Source organism: Nomascus leucogenys, chromosome 4 (genome assembly GCF_006542625.1).
Source record: "Nomascus leucogenys isolate Asia chromosome 4, Asia_NLE_v1, whole genome shotgun sequence".
NCBI lineage: Eukaryota > Metazoa > Chordata > Mammalia > Primates > Hylobatidae > Nomascus > Nomascus leucogenys.
The window spans coordinates 84,334,120-84,354,808 of NC_044384.1; the positions used below are offsets into that span (position 1 = coordinate 84,334,120).

Sequence of the window (20,689 nt, forward strand, 5' to 3'; positions counted from 1 at the left end):
GTGCTCAGGTCTCCACCCCTAGGACAATCCCACAGCTGCTGTGGGACACTTCCCAGTTTGGGGGACTGAGGAGGTAGTTCCCATTGTCAGGACTGCTGTCTGGAGTCTCCTGATTCCAGGGGCAGCCCGGCCCAGCTTCAGAACCTTTAGTAAACTCCCAGACCAGCCTCAGAAGTGGCCTTAAGCCTTCTTCAGGTAGCAGTGACCCCCAAAACCTCCGTGCTGCAGGCTCAGGAGGGAAGAGCTGGGTTGGGAGAAGCCGCCACCGGAGGCTGAAAGCAGGATCGATATGCATTTCCTCTGGAAGTCACTGTCCTTCCGGCTGGCAGCAGCACCAGGCCAGGAGGCTGCAAGGCCGAGGAGTGCAGCCCCCGCCCTGAGGCACAAGCCCAGCAGGGCCCTCGGACTGCCCAGGGCCCTCCCTCCCTTCCCCTACAGCCAGCAACTCTGCGCTGCCCCTTTCCCTCCCACGATTCCTGCAGTGAGGGCCCTGTTACTGGAAGCGTCCAAGCAGGGGCTGAAAGGCCCCCTGTCCAGCAAGGGAATTTCGGCCATGGGCTGAAGGCTTTGGGTATGCATGACCACTGGCCCTGCAATTCTCGGGTGCAAAGACCTACTAGTTTCAAGTTTTAGATGTCCAAGGATCTGGTCTCCTCAAGATCCTAGACTCTCCCCAAGATTCTTATGTTCCAAGGTTTTCTGCTTCTAAGATTCTCTCCCCCAAGACTCCAGACACATGAGATTCCAGATTCCAGACCTCCCAAGTTTCTCTGGCTACAAAGTTCTAGCTCCCAAGATTGTCATCCTGTAAAGTATACCATCCCCCCACCCCCCGGGATTCTAGGCGCTGATGGTGAAGGTTAATTACACGGGCCTTTTTATTCCATCTGGAAAATACAAATATTCACAAGAGTCTGTACAACCTTAGGGACACCAGCCCTGGCCCTGCCCTCAGCTGCATGCCACCCTCATATCCCACCCCCAGCCCCAGCCTCCTGCCCCAGCACCCCCAGGCTCCCTGCTCTGGTTGAAGTATTTTCTCCAAGGCAGGAATGAGTCCTTGATCCAACCACAGCTGGGAAGAGAAAAACAGGTTGTGAGGAAGACACCCCCCCCCCAACAACAAGGTAGTAGCCCACCTGGCTTGGAGCCATTTGGATAAAGCACCCATTTCCCTGATACTCCCCACCCCCACCCCAGCCCTCAGTGGGGAGCTCTGGTGCCAGCTGTGGGAGGACTCACCATCTATTACAAGTGGATGTCAAACACCCCATCCTCCACCGTCTGTACCTCCTCCTCACGGATCTCTGCTGGGAGGGGGATTGCTGCAGAACACACTTCCAGGTCCCTGGGACTTCATCAACCCTTCCCCTCTCCACAGGAGGCATCCACATCATCCCAGAAGCAGACCCATCCACCAAAAATCAATTCCCCGCATGACCTAACGGCCCAATTTTTTTTGGTTTTTTTGTTTGTTTGTTTTTTTGAGACAGAGTCTCTCTCTGTCGCCCAGGCTGGAGTGCAATGGCACAATCTCGGCTCTCTGCAACCTCCACCTCCCAGCTTCAAGCGATTCTCCTGCCTCAGCCTCCCAAGTAGCTGGGATTACAGGCGCCTGCCACCACACCTAGCTAATTTTTGTATTTTTGTATTGTAGAGATGAGGTTTTGCCATGTTGGCCAGGCTGGTCTCCAACTCCTGACCTCAGGTGATCCACCCACCTTGGCTTCCCAAAGTGCTGGGATTACAGGCATGAGCCACCATGCCTGGCCTCAGCCCAATTTTTGAGGCTCTTTTTCTATGTTTTTGTTTTGCCACAGCTTTTTCAGCCACAGATTTGTCAGCGCAGTTTGCTTAAATGTCAATTTTGTGCGTATTTCACATTTTAGACCCCAGCACTTCTGGAAGGCTCAATGCAAATGGATTTATCTCATCTATTTTTGAGGATGTATGCCCTGTGCCTGCCTCTGTTTTTTGAGGACTTATGCCAACCCAAACAGTTGTGATCAACTACCTTAGACCCCAGTTTAACATAGTTGTTCGGACTGTTCTCAGCAAAATAATCATTTGTCCAGTTGCCATTCAGCAAACTGACCTAAAACCATCAAAGACCCCAAGAGAGCTGCCAGGACATTATCAGGGCAAGGCACTTTCCCCAGAAGAGCCTCCAGAGCAGCCAGAAAGGGAAAGGCAAGCCAATGGCTCATATAACACCTTCTCCAATCCTTCATTAACCCCTCCAACAAAATAAGACTGTAACTGGAATCTTGAAGCCTCTTTTGCTTTTATACCTCTTTATAAATTAAGGTCTCTCTCCTCAGCCTCAGAAGGTCCAGGGCTTCCTGGCCACTTTATGGCACCCTTACCTGTCCCTTCTTTATTTTATTTTTTTTCCAAGACAGAGTCTCGCTCTGTCGCCCAGGCTGGAGTGCAGTGGCGCGATCTCGGCTCACTGCAAGCTCCGCCTCCCGGGTTCATGCCATTCTCCTGCCTCGGCCTCCCGAGTAGCTGGGACTACAGGTGCCCACCACCACGCCTGGCTAATTCTTTATTGTATTTTTAGTAGAGATGGGGTTTCACCGTGTTAGCCAGGATGGTCTCGATCTCCTGGCCTCGTGATCCGCCTGCCTCAGCCTCCCAAAGTGCTGGGATTACAGGCGTGAGTCACCGCGCCTGGCCTGTCCCTTCTTTATTATCCCACCACAAAAAGAGAATTATGCACTTTGGAATGGCTTCCATCCTGTGTTCTTTGCCCCAGTGGCCCTGCATCCCTCCCTCCACAGGCCAGTACAGAATGACTCCCTCTTACCTGGAGGCCTGGAGCCTCGCCTGCCAGGGCGGGGCAGAGAGAAGCTGAAGGCGCGGTGATGGTGGCTGTGCGTGGGTGAGGGTGAGGGTGCAGACCCCTCCAGGCTCACACTCTGGGCCCTACGCCGACACTCGACTGACAAGCGATCCTTGCACTGCTTGTGGCAGTTCACACCACAGGCTGGGGGAGGGCAAATGGAGAGCCAACCAGGGCCACTGGTCAGAATACCCTCCATCCCATCCCGCAGGCTTGCGCCCCCCCACCAGGAACCTTTGTTCCTGAGCAGCTGTGCCACCAAAATAAGAGTCTCTTTCCAAAGTGTTCTCCTCCTCCTGTCAGTCTATGCCTTCTCCCATGTTCTCTGTTCCTGGGCAGCTGCCTCTTCAAAATAAATGGCCTCTTAAAGGCCACTCCCTTCACATCAATCATCTTTTTTTTTTTTCTTTTTTTTTTTTTCTTTTTTTTGAGACAGAGTCTCGCTCTGTCGCCCAGGCTGGAGTGCAGTGGCCCGATCTCGGCTCACTGCAAGCTCCGCATCCCGGGTTCACGCCATTCTCCTGCCTCAGCCTCTCCGAGTAGCTGGGACTACAGGCGCCCGCCACCACGCCCGGCTAATTTTTTTGTATTTTTAGTAGAGACGGGGTTTCACCGTGGTCTCGATCTCCTGACCTCGTGATCCGCCCGCCTCGGCCTCCCAAAGTGCTGGGATTACAAGCGTGAGCCACCGCGCCCGGCCCACATCAATCATCTTGAGCCTCTGATTTTGTGGGGTTTTGGTTTTGGGTTTTTTTTTTGTTTTTTTTTTTTTTGGGACAGAACCCTCTCTGTTGCCCAGGCTGGAGTGCAGTGGTGTGATCTCGGCTCACTGCAAACCCCGCCTCCCAGGTTCAAGCGATTATCATGCCTCAGCCTCCCAAGTAGCTGGGATTACAGGTGGGTGCCACCACGCCCAGCTATTTTTGTATTTTTAGTAGAGGCAGGGCTTCGCTGTGTTGGTCAGGCTGGTCTCGAACTCCTGACCTCAGGTGATCTGCCCGCCTCGACCTCCCAAAGTGCTGAGATTACAGGCTTGAGCCACCATGCCCGGCCATGCGCCTCTGATTTTAAGGTACTTCACTCCTTGGCAATTGCCCCACCAAAATAGTAACTCTCCCAAAAAACAAACAAACAAACAAACACTGCCCAGCAGCCCTTCCAGTCATTCCGTCTCACCTCGGCATTTGAGGCCCTGCTTGTAGATGCCCAGGATCTGCAATAGAGGAGAGGCCGTGGTGGGAGGAGGGATTTAGAGGTGATGACTCTACTTCTTCCTTCTTGAGGGTGAGACTAGGGCTTTAGAGCCTGCCTCAGGGCCAGGGGCAGAACCACAGGAGGAGAGGCAAATGGAATTAACCAAGTTTTCCTGGCTTGAGAAAGGCTTCCGCAGAGGTGGGGCCAGAAGGGTGGGCGGGGCCGGGGCTGGAGGGGCGTGGCTTGGGCCGTGAGCCGGGAAAGGGGCTCTCACCAGGGCTTTGCAGTGGCGGCAGGCGACGGGGCGCAAGGAGTTGCTCTCCTGGAAGTTGTGTACGAAGCCCATGCGGCCCCCCAACACAGAGCTGGAACGCAGGAAATAGGAGACCATCTCCTCCCTGCTGATGCAGCCATCCCTGTGGGGAGTCGAGGGGGCGCCTCAGCTCGGGCCCTCCCCAGAACCATCCACCGCTGGCCTAACCCATCCCACTGTTCCCAGTGTCCTCATGGAACTCCTGATTTTGGACTTCTGGTGCAGAGTAAAGAAAAGGCGGCACTGGACTAGGGGTCAGGCAGATGTGGGAACTGCCGCTAACCAGTGTGTGGTCTTGGACCAGTCCCTTTCCCTGGGTTCCTTCTCAGAACAGTGGCCTGTCCTGCTCACTTCACACTTGGTGTCCAAACTAAAAGGACTGTGTACTTTCCATGGAACCATCAGCCTCGGGCTCCCGAAGTGTACTGTGTGCAACACCAGTCGGGAGCCCCGAGCAGGGAGAACTCTCTAATTAGAGTTCTGGGACCAGGAGAGATTGGGAGAAATCGCATCCCTCTCTCTCCTGCATCATCCTGCTGGAAAGACACCTGTAAATCCAGGGTTTCCCACATAACCCAGGGCTTTCCGCAGAAGCCCTTTTTCACCTATGAATACATTTTAGGGAAGGAATGAGCATGTGTTCTAGACACAGACCTCAGTTCAAATCACAGCTCTACTTCCCTGCCTCTTGACCCGTAGCGGAGTAATCTCCCTGTCCCTCCGTTTCCTTATCTATAAATGGGTGTAATGATCATTCCTACATTTCATAGGATTTTGGTGAGGATTAAATTAGATAATGCATGTGAAGTTGTACGACAGTGTCTGCACAGATAGGAGGGTCCTCAGCCACCAAGTGCTATTCCCATCGGGACTGGCCCTCGCTTGAGACTCCCACCTGCTTATGAGGGGGCTCATAATGTGTGATCCAGGTGGTCCTTCAAATCAAGGAAGCATTAGGATAACTGGCCATTTGAAAAAAATATAGGGCCGAGCACAGTGGCTTACACCTGTAATCCTAGCACTTTGGGAGGCCGGGGCAGGTGGATCACGAGGTCAGGAGTTCGAGACCAGCCTGGCCAACATGGCAAAACCCCGTCTCTACTAAAAATACAAAAAATTAGCCAGGCATAGTGGCGGGCACCTATGATCCCAGCTACTCGGGAAGCTGAGGCATGAGAACCACTTGAACCTGGGAGGTGGAGGTTGCAGCGAGCCCAGATCATGCCACTGCACTCCAGCCTGGGTGACACGGCAAGAGACCCTATCTCAAAAAGAAAAGAAAAGAAAAAAATATAAGCCTACCCGGGAGGTGGAGGTTGCAGTGAGCTGAAATCACATCATTGCACTCCAGCCTGGGCAACAGAGCAAGACGCCGTCTCAAAAAAAAAAAAAAAAAAATACAAGCCTACATTCTTCATACTGTGCATGAAAACTAAATTCTCACTGTTCTCACTGGACTTTTTGTAAACACTCATGCAAAAAATAAAATTATAAAATTATCTGAAAAGATATAAGACAGGGCGGGCAAGGTGGCTCATGCCTGTAATCCCAGCATTTTAGGAGGCCAAGGCAGTCGGATCACTTGAGGTCAGGAGTTCAAGACCAGCCTGGCCAACACGGTAAAAACCTGTCTCTACTAAAAATACAAAAATTAGCCACGCATGGTCGTGGGCACGTATAATCCCAGCTACTCGGGAGGCTGAGGCACGAGAATTACTTGAACCTGGAAGGTGGAGGTTGCAGCGAGCCAAGGTCATGCCACTGCACTCCAGCCTGGGTGACACGGCAAGAGACCCTGTCTCAAAAAAAAAAAAAAAGAAAGAAAAGATATAAGATAATAATTTTATAATCTTGAGGGGCTGAGGGCCTTTCTACACACAACACAAATCCGAGAAGCCAGAAAGGAAAAGACTGACATATTAAGCACACAAAAGTTTTTAAATTTTATATGGAAAAAGACAACATAAATGACAGACAGGGAGAAAATATTTGCAAACACATTCAACAGCAAAGGGTTAATATCCATTAACAGAGATTCTAAAAATCAATGAGAAAAAGACCAACAAACCCAGTAGAATAATGGACAAGGAATCTGAACAGGCAATTGACAGAAGAAATAAATGGCCAATAAACATATGAAAAGATACCCTACCCCCATTAGTATTAAAGAAATGCAAATTTAACCAAGATACCATTTGCCAACGAGACTGGCAAAATTGTGAAGCTTTTTATAGCATCCACTGTTGGCGAGGAAGTTGGGAAGCAGGCACTTGTACGCTGCTGATGGGGGTGCAAACTGGTACAACCTTGTCTGAGGTCAGTTTGGCAGTCTCTCTCCTAATTTAGAATGTGCATATCTTTTGATCCAATTATCCCACTTCTAGGAATTTCTCCTACAGAAATACTGGCCTGAGTGGATCAGTAAAAGGACGTTCATGGCAGCCTGGCATACAATCATAGTGAAAAACTGGAACAGTCTTAACTGTCCATCAGCAGGAGGATGGTTAGGGAAATGATGGACTAACCACACAGTGGAATACTCTGCAGCTGTTCTAATGAATGAGGTAGTTCTACATGAATCCACATGGAAAAATGTCTGTGATCAAGGGTTAAGTGGAAAACAAGCACAAAGATGAAAAAAAAAACAAAAAGCAAGGCATGCAGTTCTGTCAAGATGGTGATTTTTAGGCCGGGTGCACGGTGGCTCATGCCTGTAATCCCAGCACTTTGGGAGGCCGAGGTGGGCAGATCACCTGAGGTGGGTGGATCACCTGAGGTGAGGTCAGGGGTTCGAGACCAGCCTGGCCAATATGGTAAAACTCCGTCTCTACTAAAAATACAAAAATTAGGCCAGGCGCGGTGGCTCACACCTGTAATCCCAGAACTTTGGGAGGCCGAGGCGGGCGGATCACCTGAGGTCAGAAGTTCAAGACCAGCCTGCGCAACATGGTAAAACCCCATCTCTACTAAAAATACAAAATTAGGCTGGGTGAGGTGGCTCACGCCTGTAATCCCAGCACTTTGGGAGGCTGAAGTGAGCGGATCACAAGGTCAGGAGATCGAGACCACGGTGAAACCCCGTCTCTACTAAAAATACAAAAAATTAGCCGGGCGCAGTGGCAGGCGCTTGTAGTCCCAGCTACTGCGGAGGCTGAGGCAGGAGAATGGCGTGAACCTGGGAAGCAGAGCTTGCAGTGAGCCGAGATCGCGCCACTGCACTCCAGTCTGAGTGACACAGCAAGACTCTGTCTCAAAAAAAAAAAAAAATACAAAATTAGCCAGGCATGGTGGCAGGTGCCTGTAATTCCAGCTACTCGGGAGGCTGACACAGGAGAATCGCTTGAACCCAGGAGGTGGAGGTTGCAGTGAGCCGAGATCACGCCACTGTACTCCAGCCTGGGCAACAAAGAGCGAAAACCCCGTCTCAAAAAAAAAGAAAAAGAAAAAAAAATTAGCCGGGTATGGTGGCGGGTGCCTGTAATCTCAGCTACTCGGGAGGCTGAGGCATGAGAATTACTTGAACCTGGGAGGCAGAGGCTGCAGTGAGCCAAGATCACACTATTGCACTCCAGCCTCAGCGACAGAGTGAGACTCTGTCTCAAAAAAAAGAGAGGGTGATTTAAAAAAGAAAAAAGAGAACCCACTACAAGTACCTAGATGCTGCATAAAGATGTATCAACAATTGCTGTAAATGCATAGATAATTTTATAAGAAAGAAATGGAAACACCCAAGTTCCAGAAACAAAGACGGAGCTTTACAATGAAGCGGTGAGCTGGGCCTGGTCCTGGGAGCCGGTGCTGGTCTCCCTCCTGCCGAACCAGGTGCTAGGTTTTGATACCCAACCAGGGCTTCCCCCTCACCAACACACACACACACACACACACACACACAGCCTGGGGCCTGCAGGAGGTGGAGGGTTAAGGCTGAGACCGCTGCATGAAGCTGAGGCCTCCATCGTCTCAAAGGGTCATTCTCACTGAAAAGGTGGTCTAGATAAAAATCCACCCACCAACCCAGGGAGAAAACATGGAACTCAACTACCTCTGCCTAAAATCTGGGAGAAGAAATAAAGCAGCTATGATAAAAGCCACAAGCAGAACTGGATTTATACTCTAATCCTGTTTGTCCATGAAACAGACACCAAACAAACAAAATCTCTATCAATGTGCACCTGCCTGGGAAAAGAAGACTGGAAGAACCCACATACTGCCAAGCTTAGTATTGTTAACAGTGTTTAATCATGGCAACTTCTACCAGTGGAAAAGGAAAGAGGGTACTTTCATTTCTTCCTTTTTTTTCTTTTTTTTTTTTGATGGGGGTGGTCTCGCTCAGTCACCCAGGCTGAATGAAGTGCAGTGGTGTGATCACAGTTCACTGCAGTCTCAACCTCCTGGGCTCAAGGGATCCTCCTGCCTCAGCCTCCTGAGTAGCTGGGACTACAGGCACGTGCCACCCACGCCCAAAAAAATTTTTTTTAGGCCAGGAGCAGTAGCTCATGCCTGTAATCCTAGAACTTTGGGGGGCCGAGGCAGGTGGATCACTTGAGGTCACAAGTTCGAGACCAGCCTGGCCAACATGGTAAAACCCCATCTCTGCTAAAAATACAAAAATTAGCCAGGCGCGGTGGTGCATGCCTGTAATCCCAGCTACTCAGGAAGCTGAAGCAGGAGAATCACTTGAACCCAGGAAGTGGAGGTTGCAGCGAGCCGAGATTGTGCCACTGCACTCCAGCCTGGGCAACAGAGTGAGATTCTGCCTCAAAAAACATAATAATAATTTTTGTAGAGACAGGGTCTTACTATATTGCCCAGGCTGGGCTCAAACTCCTGGCCTGAATTGATCCTGCCACCTCAGTCTCCCAAAGTGCTAGGATTACAGGTGTGAGCCACTGCACCTGGCCTCTCACTTCTTACTTTAAACACTTTGTTCACTATAAATTTATTTTACTACATAGATTTTATTTTGCCATGGATTTTTGTAACATGGAAATAAAAAACAACAGATTTTTGAAATACAGGTAACATTAAGAAATAAATCGACCTGAGATGGACTTTAAATTTTGAATGGAGTTTTGTCTGCTCAGCAAAAATAGGGCATGAATCTGGCTTCAGGAGGCAAGTTTAACCCACTTCAGAGAACCAGCTGTTTTTCCAAACTGTCAGCATATGAACTATTGATAAGCAACTGGGTACTGCTAATTACAAACCTTTCTTATCTATTCATTAGAACAGACTATCCAGGAGCTCAAGTTGCCCACACTTCTTGACAGCTGTGAGCTCCACAAATAAAACAGCACTTCTGTAGCCACAGTCCCCAGGTCACAGTCTTTGCAAGACTCAGGTGGAGCCCCCCATCTGTCTGAATTTGTGAGATACCACTGCGCCTCCACAGCTGGCAGCCTCTCCTCCCCACAAAAGTAATGCCCCTTCCCACACTGGCAGCTTCCCAGCCAAGATCGTCTGGCTCAGTGACCTCATCTTGGACACAAGAAACTGAAGCCCAGGCAGAAATGAGCTGGGTGGCCTTCCCTCTCCTCCAGGTCCCCAGCCCTCCTCACTGGTTCTGGTCGAGGTCCCCAAAGGCGCTGAGGTAAGGGAAGTTCCCACGGATGATCTGGAATTCTTCCTGTGAGATGTGGCCATCTCCATCGACGTCAAAGTTCCGGAACACAGACTGGGGCACGCAGAGGGACACGCAGAGCCGGAAGAGGGGAGAGTAAAGGGGACATCAGGTCCTGTCCCTTCCCACGTTCCCAGTCCATTTGATGAGGTGTGTCTCAGAGAGGTCTCTGACACCACCCCCATTCCATACCTCCACCCCCACCCTACCCAGGGGCACCTCAGCCCCATGCAGCTGGCCTGCCAGGCCCTGTGACTCCTGGGGGCTGAGTGCTGGGTCTTGAACAGGACACTCATGCTGGCTTCCAGGGCAGTGCTCCGGCAAACTGGCCTCTGCCCACACACTGCTCAGGCTCCGCAGAAGCTCACCTCCACCATCTTCTCGATGTGCTCCACCACGAGGGCCTGATCCAGCTTGGGTTTGGCAGCCGAGGTCCACTCCTCCAGCACCGGGGGCCGGGGTGGTGGGGTGCAACTCGTGGGGCTGGTTGGCTACGGAAATGGTCAGGCCTGAGCTAGGGCCAGAGGCAGGGGGAGCCCAGAGCCCCGGGGAACAGAGAGGGGAATCCCTGGGAGAAGGAAGTCCGCCCAACACTACTGCCCTACCCCCAGGATGCCTCTGTCCTACAAGACAGATGGGTGAGGTGGCTACTAAGAGCTCTTCCCGTCCTCACATCCTGGGATTCTCAGGAGGGAGGGGCAGAGTGGAGAGGAGGGAGTACCCCCTCACCGAGGACTTGGAGCGCGGCTCCCGCTGCAGGGACAGCTGGTACAGCTCATCCTCCATCTGATACTGATCCAGAGACACCTGGGACACACAGGTCTGATCACACCCACTGGCCCCTGCCCACGGCCACAGAGCCCAGGGCCAAAGGTCTACCTAGAGGCCACGGCTCAGCTCAGAGCTCGGGTCAGAAGCTAGACTCAGGACAGAGCCTGGCTTAGAACACAGCACAGCAACCCCACACCGTCCCAGCGCGCAGATCAAACCACAGCATGGCCCCAAACCTTGAACACAACATATTGCCAAGATGTCAGGGAAGAAGCCAGGTCAGAACGCAGCCAGAAGCTCTGATTTTAACCGTGATCCCCTCCAGAGCCCAGAAGCAGCTAAGAATCCACTCCAAACCTTAACACTTAAGCCCCAGCCCAATGTCTAGAACCTTGTCTGGATCTAAACCAGAACACAACTCCCACCCTAGACCCCAAGACCAAGTGCAAAGCCAAGCCCAGAACTTCACTCCGAGCCCAGGGCCATGCTTAGAAACCACCCCTGCCCGCAGAACGCAGAGCTTGGCCCAGCCCTAGAACACAACCCATTGCCAGAACTCAACCCGGGACCCAGGCCCAGTTCAAACTGCCCACAGTCCACATACCAGCCTGGAGATCAGACCTCAGTCCACAGCCCCAACCAGAGCCTGGACCCCTCCTCAGCATCCACTCCAAACCCCAGAGCCCACGCTAGATCTCAGTTTCTTGGCCAGAACCCAGAGCCCCAGGCCACGCCCACAGCCAGGACCTGGGGAAGCTGTCAACCCCTGGTGCCCAGCTCCCCACCTCCCTGCCCCCTGCTCCTCACCGTGAGCAGGCTCAACAGGTCAGGGTTGGCCTGTACTGGTGGCCGCAGGCTGGTCACCATGGCCAGCTCCTCCAGGATGCTAAAGAGCTGCTTCATCTTGGCCCCGTTGAGCCGGGTCCGTGCTGGGTCCAGCCAGTCAGGCAGTGCCAGCTGCAGGGCCACCAGGTCCTTGAGGTGCACACCCAGGATAGGAAAGCGGAAGCCCACACAGGCTGCCAGCCGACGCCGGTAGTTGCCATAGTTGCCTGTCGCCGTCACTAGTTCCGTGAGACCCTCCCAGAGCTAGGGACAAACGACAGAGGGGTCATACCCCCACAACTATCCTCCCTACCTCAGCCCTGGAAATGTAGGAGTGGGTGAGCAGGAGTCAGGGTCAGGGACAGGTGAAAGAGTAAAATCCTCCCTTACTGTCCCCCAGGACTGGCTCTCTCAGCCCCTGGGGATTGAATTCATTGCCATGAATTCAAGGCAATACTCACTGCCAAAAGCACCACACCTCGAAACCAGGCCTGGACGAAGGGTATCATCAACATTTAACAGGAGAAACAGAGGCTCAGGGAGGCAAGGCAGCACAGGACAATGACCTGGAAAAACATACTCAGCCACCCCGTCCAAACAGCAAAAACTGGAAAAACCACCTGGGCGCGGTGGCTCACACTTGTAACTCCAGCACTTTGGGAGGCCAAGGCAGGTGGATCATGAGGTCAAGAGATGGAGACCGGCCGGGCGCGGTGGCTCACGCTTGTAATCCCAGCACTTTGGGAGGCCGAGGCGGGCGGATCGCGAGGTCAGGAGATCGAGACCACAGTGAAACCCCGTCTCTACTAAAAATACAAAAAAATTAGCCGGGCGTGGTGGCGGGCGCCTGTAGTCCCAGCTACTCGGAGAGGCTGAGGCAGGAGAATGGCATGAACCTGGGAGGCGAAGATTGCAGTGAGCCGAGATTGCGCCACTGCACTCCAGCCTGGGCGACAGATCGAGACTCTGTCTCAAAAAAAAAAACACACACAAAAAAAAAGAGATGGAGACCATCCTGGCCAACATGGTGAAAACCTCATCTCTACTAAAAAAAAATACAAAAATTAGCCAGGTGTGGTGGTACATGCCTGTAGTCCCAGCTACTCGGGAGGCTGAGGCAGGAGAATCGCTTGAACCCGGGAGGCAGAGGTTGCAGTGAGCCAAACTAGCGCCACTGCACTCCAGCCTGGCGACAGAGCAAGACTCCATCTCAAAAAAAAAAAAAAAAAAAAGAAAGAAAAGAAAAGGAAAAACCCCAACATTCAACAATAGAATCAGTACATAAATTGGGGTAGGCTGGGGGCAGTGGCTCACACCTGTAATCCCAGCACTTGAGGAGGCTAAAGTGGGTGGATTGCTTGAGCTCAGGAGTTCAAGACCAGCCTCGGCAACATGGTGAAAGCCTGTCTCTACAAAAAATTAGCCAGACGTGGTGGCACGAGCCCATAATCCCAGCTACTCAGGAGGCTGAGGCACAAGAATCATGTAAACCCAGGAGATGGAGGTTGCAGTGATCTGAGATCTCGCCACTGCACTCCAGCCTGGATGACAGAGAGAGACTCCATCTCAAAAAAATAAATAAATAAATGAATTGGGGTAGACGTACAATACAATGTTATACGGCAATGAAGATGAAAAAAACAATTGCTCCACATAACAGAATGAAAAGACTCTCAGAACCATGTGGAATGAAAGAAGCAAGACATAAAATAACACAAACAACATTCCATTCATAGAAAGTTCAAAACAGACAACAAAAAGCCCCACATTGTTTTGGACCACATACCTACGTGGTGAAGCTATAAAGAAAAGCAAGATCATCATTGCAAAAGTCGTGGGGAGGGAGTTATGCTCTAAAGTGCTGGGCGCTTGGGGGCCTGGCAAGGTTCTATTTCCCAACCTGGGCAGTAGTTACACAGCGTTTTCTTTACAATTTTTCTTTAAACTATTCATAGGTTTTTATATACTTTTTTTTTAGATGGAGTCTCACTCTGTCACCCAGGCTGGAGTGCAGTGGCACGATCTTGGCTCACTGCAACCCTCCACCTCCTGAGTTCAAGCAATTCTCCTCCTGCCTCAGCCTCCCAAGTAGCTTGGATTACAGGCGCGTGCCACCACGCCTGGCTCATTTTTGTATTTTAGTAGAGATGGGGTTTCACCATGCTGGCCAGGCTGGTCTCAAACTCCTGAACTCATGTGATCCGCCCACCTCAGCCTCCCAAAGTGCTGGGATTACAGGCGTGAGCTACCACGCCCAGTCTCGTATGTTTTTATATACTTTTCTATATGTGTATTACTCAATACTTCAAAATACTTCAAAAATAATAATAAATGAAGGAGAAAGAAAAGAAGAAAGTACAAGTGGCAAGGCACAATGGCTCAAGCCATAATCTCAGCACTTTGGGAGGCCAAGGCAGGCGGATCACTTGAGCCCAGGAGTTCAAGAACAGTCTGGGCAACATGGTAAAACCCCATCTCTAAAAAAAAAAAAAAAAAAATTAATAACAATACAAAAATTAGCCAGGCATGGTGGCATACACCTGTAGTCCCAGATAGGAGGCTGAGGTGGGAGGATCGATTGAGCTCAGGAGTTCAAGGCCGCAGTGAGCTTGACTGCACCACTGAACTCCAGTCTGGACAACCAAGAGAGACCCTGCCTTAAAAAAAAAAAAAAAAAAGTACTAGCTTTGGGGTCCATGACGACCTGTGAGCCCCCACTCTGCTGTTGCCATTGTGCAAACTGAGAAAAGCACTTAACCCCTCTGAGCCTCCATTTCCGTATCTGTCAAATGAGGACAGCTGTGCCCAGCCCCCAGTGCTGCTGGGAGGACCCAGTGAAGACAGATCTGGGAAGCACCGGCCCCTCCCCAGTCCCAGGCACCTTGATGGTCTCAGGGCTAACGTGGCTGTGGGTCTCCTTGAGGCGGGAGATGGAGCTGTGGCTCAGGCCCCCGACCACTGCCATCAGCGTGTTGAAGTTCTGCAGCTGCAGCAGCTTCTGGAAGGCAAATGGGGAGGGAGAGGCAGGGAGTCACTGAGTGGGCCAGCTTATCTAGAGAGAAGGCAATGGGTTAGGGGAAGGAAAGGGTTGGCCTGACTGGCATGTGGGGTGATTGGGAGACACAGGGAAGGAGGGGCAGGCACCTCCGCCACGTGGACAAAGTGTGTGATGACCAGGGCCCGCTGCGGGGCTGTGGGTTTGCTGAGGATCATGAGCTGCACCCACTGCGAGACACTGTTGAAGAGGGAGATGAACCGCTCCAGAACGGGGTTGTCCACAGTGCAGCCATGAGTCACGAAACTGTGATAGTCCTGAAACTGGGGGCAGGAGGAGTGGCCTCAGCAGCTTGCCAGCCTCTCCCCTCACTGATGGCCACTCCTCACCCTCCAGCTGACCTTCAGTGGTTACACTGAAACCCCTGATGCACCCTGTGACCCAGGCTACCCCAGGGACCCTGCCCCTCCTAGAACCCCCTTGCAGCCCACATTGGACCCCTGACCCCCCAACCCTCGGGCCGCACCAGGATCTTGCAGAAGGAGCGATACTCCAAGTAAGTGAGATGCTCCGCCAGCTCCATGGGCTCCAGGTGGTCAAACAACAGGGACATCTTGCGCTTTTTCTGTCCCACAGGGTTCCGCTGAGTCACCTGCCGCTTCCACTTGTAGGTAGGGCTGGGGAGGCAGGGGTAGTGAGCCCTTTGCTGGACATGCGCATGCCTCGTGGCCCCCCACTCACACAGACACACCATTCACGCTGACTGAGGACCTACATAACGCGAGGCACTGTCCTAGGCACGAAATGTTCCCAGTCCCAGCAACTCCTCATCTCCCCCCAACCCATCATGCACTCAACACACGTTTATGAACAACGTACTCTGTGCCAGGCACTGTGCTAGGCGCTGGGAATAGAGAGATGAGTAAGACACGGTTCCTGCCCTCGAGGAGCTCACAGTCTACTGAGGGAGACAGACACAGAAACACATGATCACAAAACAGCGTGACACATGTACAGAGGTCTTTGTACAGGAGTCTGTACAAAGTGCCATGGAGAACAGAGGAGGGAACGACAAATTCTACTCCGGAAGAGCCCCGAACCCTCAGAGCACATGGAGACTTCATGCCTGAGCTGAGTCTTGGTAACACGGAGGAGGCAGCAAGGGGGATGATATGAGCAGAGCACCATGGTGGGAAAGGACTCGGGAGCTCAGCCAACGGGGAGCCAACCCAACGCAGCTACGGGAGGAGGTGTGTGGGATGGGCGGTGGCAGTGGAAGATGAGGCAGGAACGCCAAGCTGCCCAGAGGCATACTGAAGGCAATAGGGAGCCATGGAAGGTTTTTAAGCAAGACAGCGACATGACCCTCACTCATTCAGTTCAACAGACATTTATTAAGCATAGATGGTATAGGATACTGAGTGCCCCCCCAGCCCTCTGTGCTCCCCCCACGCACACGCTGTCTATGTCGATGAGGCTGCTGTGCCGCCGGTTCCCTTCTTGGTCTAGCAGAGCCTTCAGCTCCTTGATCTGCTCAGCCAGCTCCGGGTTCAAGTCAAACTCCGCTGGGAAGGCGGAGATCCAGTACCTGGAGGAGCGGGGAGTCACCCAAGATAGCCCTTCCCCCACCATCACCCAGCAGGCTGCAAGGAGCTATTTGAGATTGTAGTCACCTAAGCAAAAAGAGCCTCAAACTATGGTTCCAGCTCTTTCCTTCTCCAAGTGTACATTAGACCCTTGAGACAACCACCCGCACTGCGCAGAAAAGAAAATTAAGGCCCAGACCCAGGAAGGGGTGAGCCTGTGACAGCACAGCCCACCCGGACAAGCCAGGGTTCAAACCCACTCCCAGAAGCAGCACCCTGCCCCCTCCTCCAGGCCAGCCTGAAGCCAGAGAGAAGGGAGAAAGGGGAGGGGCTGGAACCCCAGGGGAAAGACTCACCTGACCAGGTGGCACGTTTTCACCTGCAAGGAATTGGAGTTGTCCTTCCGGGATTGTTGGTAGGTGAAGGAGAGAGTTAAGGAGACCGCTTAACTCTAGAAAGGGAGGCCTGAGTGGAGGGAGGCTGGGGGCGGGGCCTGGTTCCAGGAGACATGTTCTAGGGATGGGGCCTGCGCTCTGCGGAGATGCTGGGGGTGAGGCCCGAGCTCTGGGAGGGGTTGGAGGTGGGGGTGGAGGACTAGGTGCCGAGGGAGGCTGAGAGCAGAGCCTGGGCTCTGGGAGAGATGGATGCACGGGGCGGACCCAGGCCTGGAGCAGGGGCAGGCCCTAGACTCTAGGGAGGAGGAGGGCAAGGCCTCGGCTGGGGACAGAGCCTGGGGACAGGGCCGAGTCTCCAGGAGGGGGCAGAGCCTAGGCCCTAGTTGGAGGCTGGGACGACGCCTGAGCTCTGGGATAAGGAGCGGCCTATACTTAGGAGCGAGGCTTATTCTGCGCCTGGGCTGGGCAGAGGAGCTGCGCATGGGCTCCGACGGCGGGGGCCTTGGCAAGGCCGGCGAAGGATATATGTGGAGCAGCTTGGCCGCCAGCTGAGAGGAGGGGATGTACCAGGGGTGCATCATGAGGAACATGCGCACCAGCTGCGGGTCCCGCACCTTCCCGGAGTCATCTGACTCCGAAGGGTCAAAGACAGGTGGTTGAGCTGGGTCCGCAGCTACCATGCCTCATCCTCACCCCGCAACCCGCCAGGTATCGGCCCTTCGGGTGCACGCTCGACCCCGCCCACCTCCTGCTTGCCCAGGACTCCGAGAGCAGGAGGCAAATTAGAGAGGAAAAGTGTGGTGGGCGAGGGATAGGCAGGCCCTGAGGACTGGAGGAGGAGAGCGCCCGAGCCGCCCATCGTCCGGAGGGGAACCAGCTGGGGCGGAAGGAGCCTGGGTTCCCCGGGGTCAAGAATCCAGAGGTCATTTCCTGAGCGCTTGGGGGAAGGGGCACCCCTTCACCAGATAAGCTGCCCCCCATTAGCCGGAAACAGCTCCCAGGCCGGAGACAGCGAGTTCCTCCGGATTCCCCGGGAGACAGATAATGCCCCTCAAGTGTCAGAGTACGGGACCCGGCCCTCCCTTCGCCGCCGCTGGGGAAGGCTAGAGAAGGGAAACCTCATCTGTCTGAAGGGCGTGCATCTCTCTGCCCTGAGATGCGGAGGAGGCTTTCGTTAAAAGAGAATGCACGCTGCGGAGCTGGGTGGGTCCGGGCCAGGGCTGTGCACTGGACTGTGCCTGGGAGGCAGGGACCCGGGCTCAGACTCGGGGCTAGGCTCAGGTTCCGTGTGCCCTCCCGAGCCACTCACCGAAGGCTTCGATGCACCCGCGGAGCAGCTCCTCCACCGTGCAGCCCTTGTCCAGGTCCAGGGTGCCCGCCATGGCCGCCGGCGCGGGGTGGGCTGGGCCCAGGCTGCGCTCCGGGAGCCTCCCACCGGGCTCGGACCGAACCCCTGTCCCGGGAGAGGCAGAGCGGGAGTCTGCGGAGGCGCGGGCGGGGGAGCGGCTCCGCGGGCAGAAACGGGGCGGGGCGGGCACGCCCCCTGCTGGGCAGGGGCGGAGTTGTCCGCCGCGGCCACTCCCGGGGTTAAACGGTCTGGCCCGGGATGGTGCAACCCGCCAGTTGGGAAACGGACCCGCAGAGAGGCTTCCGGCCCACCCTCGGAATCGCGGGAGGGCAGAGGGGCTTCACGAGGATGGGGACGAACCAAGATCCCAGGACTAGCTGGCGCCCAGCCCCCCGCAGGGCGCCTTCTCCTCGCGCTCTCACCCCAGAGGCACCTGCAGCACCCCGCAGCTCGGCTCTGCGCCCCTCCCGCTTCCCTCCCTCCACAGCCTCCCTTCCCCCGCAGGGTTATTTTGGGAACCCGGAGCCTGAGGGGACCTCGGAGGAATTTCTCCCTGGTATGGGAGGGGGAGGAGAGAACCCAGGCGTCCTGCCCGCCTCGCCCCCTCCCGGGAGCCCGGGAAGGCGAGGCGGGGCTGCGGCAGCCCCCAGGGGCCTGCCCTAGGGGAGGCGGACTGGATGGGAGAGGAACATTCCTGGGGCGGGGGGAGCCCGCTGCGGCCAGGAAGCGTCAGCGGGAAGCCTGAGCCTGGGAACTGAGCGCTCCCAGGCCACCTCCGCAAAGGTCCCAGGGGTCCCGGCTCAGCTCGCCCAGAGGCCCTCTTCCTCCCTATCCCCGGCTCCTGACCCCGGCCCCGGCCCCGCACAGGCGAATTGTGAGCGCGCACGGAGCAGGGTGTCCAGAGGGGGGCGCTCGCGCCGAGGGTGGCCGGTGGGTGCATGACATCATTAGCAACTCCGGTCACTGGCGGGGTCATACGCACCCCGATAGGGGCAAACACTCCACACCCAAGTTATTCGTCGGAGGCCGGGGACCTACGTGGAGGTGTAGGCGCCCGCACTTACACGCACCGGGCCACAGGCACCGGCCTCCCATCCTCCGTCTCTCACACATAATGGCACCCACACCCTGTGCACACCTGCACGAAGAAACCCTCAGGCACACATACCCAGCTCGTCCACCCCAGAATGCAAACCCGCGGACGAGGTCGCCTCCTGGACCTGCTGTTCACTTGAGCCAGGCCAGCCTTGAGTCCCGCGGCCACACAGGCGCTGACATCCTCACACGTGTGCACACACGCAAGGCAGTGCCTCTCCACGCATGTACACTCCCACACACATGCACACACCCCCATGGGTGCGCACGCCCATTCCGTCGCCCCCCTCCCATTTGCGGTGCAGGGCCCGCCCTGCGGCCCCAGCGCCCTGACTCCCCTCACTCCCAGATTTTGGCAGAGCCTTGCCCCACGGAAAGATACCCCGGCCCTACACATACTCTCCCAGGCTGGAGAACGGGGGGAGCTCCTGTACGGAGTTCTCAGGCGGACTTTTCCTAGGAGCCACCCAGAGCCGTCCCCACCTGGCTCTGCCGCTTCCTCGTGTGACCTTGAGAATCACTTGGCCTCTCGGAGCCTCAATTTTCTCATCTGTCAAATGGGGGTACGCGGGGGAGGGCCACGATGGAACGTGGCTGGGAAAAGCCGGGTGCACCGTGGAGGTCCTCCGCCCTCCAGGGATCCAGCGCGCCTTAGCTCTCGTGGCCGCTGCCCCCTCTCCCAGACCCTGGCCGCAGACTCCCCACCCAATCGCCGCCCCCAGCCCGCCCGCGCCGCCCTGGAGGGGGGTCGCTGGGGGCCGCGCCCTCCTTCGTCTGGCGCCCCACCCGCGCTCGCCCACTCACTCTTGGGACCTGCCGCAAGGATCCCGCACCGGCCCGGCCGACCCCACCTCCTTGCGCTCCCGCCCGCCGGCCTCGCTGCGGCTGCGGCTGCGGCTCCCGCCCGCTCTCCACGCCGCGGCACCGCTCCCCGCCGCCCCGCCCCTGCCCCCGCGCCAGGCCGCCCCCTCCCCCCTCCGCCCCTGCGCGGAGCTCCGCACCGCCGGCTGCGCCACCCCCACCGGGGGCTCCCTCTCGCCCCGCACGCGGCGGTCCCTGCGGCAGCTTAACCCGTCCCCTGCCGCGCCGCCCGGGAGGCCAGGGCCGCAGGCGGGGGGCTGCGCCACTGGCTGCCCCGAGGGTGGGCGACCGGAGGCCCCGCCGCCCGGGACACGTAGGGGGGACCGAAACGAAGAGCCCCTCCCCCAGCCCCGGACTCCCCAGTGCCCCCCGCCCTGCCTGGGTGTCGGGCGGAGGAAGCTGGGAGGGGCAGGAAGCGGACTGCGGTGGGGAAGGGGCGCCCCGCCCAGCCCCCAGCCCGGGTTCCTGTTTTCGAGACAAACCGTTCCCACGGGGCTAACCCGGCCCGGGACCGGGCGTCTTCCTGCAGGCAGCGGGAGGCACAGGCCTAGTGGAGGTCGGGGGCGTGGGGACAGCTGGTCCTTGAGGTAGTCTGGGGGAGGGGCTAGGACAAGATGGGAATATTTTGGGGAGAGGGGCCTGTGGGGAGCGAGGAATGAAATCGTGGCCACCTGGAGACGCGGCCTTGATATCTGGGAATGGGGGCGGGGGACCCAGTTCACACAGGAGGAACGGGGCCCCGGAAGCCTGGCTCCCCACAGGGCCGAATGGAAAGGGGCAGCCGCATGTGTCGGTGGGTTCTCCGCAGCTTGGAGACTGGAGGCCTGGCCAACAGGGAGGA

The 20,689-nt window shown here is 55.5% G+C and overlaps 1 protein-coding gene across 9 annotated transcripts; it reads right to left on the minus strand.

Annotated features, from left to right (window-relative positions):
- Positions 1–854: 854 nt before the first annotated feature.
- RASGRP2 (RAS guanyl releasing protein 2) lies at positions 855–20,622 on the minus strand. Of its 9 annotated transcripts, none has more exons than XM_030811104.1 (18): positions 19,989–20,008; positions 19,387–19,537; positions 17,854–17,997; positions 17,070–17,172; positions 16,506–16,568; positions 16,020–16,151; positions 15,090–15,240; positions 14,713–14,886; positions 14,450–14,566; positions 11,551–11,832; positions 10,702–10,779; positions 10,341–10,463; positions 9,911–10,026; positions 4,314–4,455; positions 4,022–4,058; positions 2,810–2,989; positions 1,243–1,310; positions 855–1,075 (listed from the first exon to the last, which is right to left on the minus strand). In XM_030811104.1, exons 3-17 carry the CDS (start codon positions 17,924–17,926, stop codon positions 1,249–1,251), a joined length of 1,833 nt encoding a protein of 610 aa, XP_030666964.1. In that variant the 5' UTR covers positions 17,927–17,997; positions 19,387–19,537; positions 19,989–20,008; the 3' UTR covers positions 855–1,075; positions 1,243–1,248. The 9 variants fall into 9 exon arrangements, with proteins under 9 accessions (XP_030666964.1, XP_030666965.1, XP_030666967.1 ...); XM_030811105.1 differs by lacking the exon at positions 19,989–20,008 and adding an exon at positions 19,792–19,842; XM_030811107.1 differs by lacking the exons at positions 19,387–19,537; positions 19,989–20,008 and adding an exon at positions 20,520–20,622.
- Between the last annotated feature and the right edge of the window lie 67 nt (positions 20,623–20,689).

What these genes read in the sequence shown, in the direction of transcription:
- RASGRP2 (XM_030811107.1), bottom strand. Translation starts at nt 17,926, where the DNA reads ATGGCGGGCACCCTGGACCTGGACAAGGGCTGCACGGTGGAGGAGCTG. An exon ending in GCGGCCAAGCTGCTCCACAT is followed by an intron (nt 16,569 to 17,069) that starts ATATCCTTCGCC and finishes TCTCTCCTTCAC; the next exon opens with CTACCAACAATCCCGGAAGG. An exon ending in GGGGACCTCGACCAGAACCA is followed by an intron (nt 4,456 to 9,910) that starts GTGAGGAGGGCT and finishes GACTCCCCACAG; the next exon opens with GGATGGCTGCATCAGCAGGG.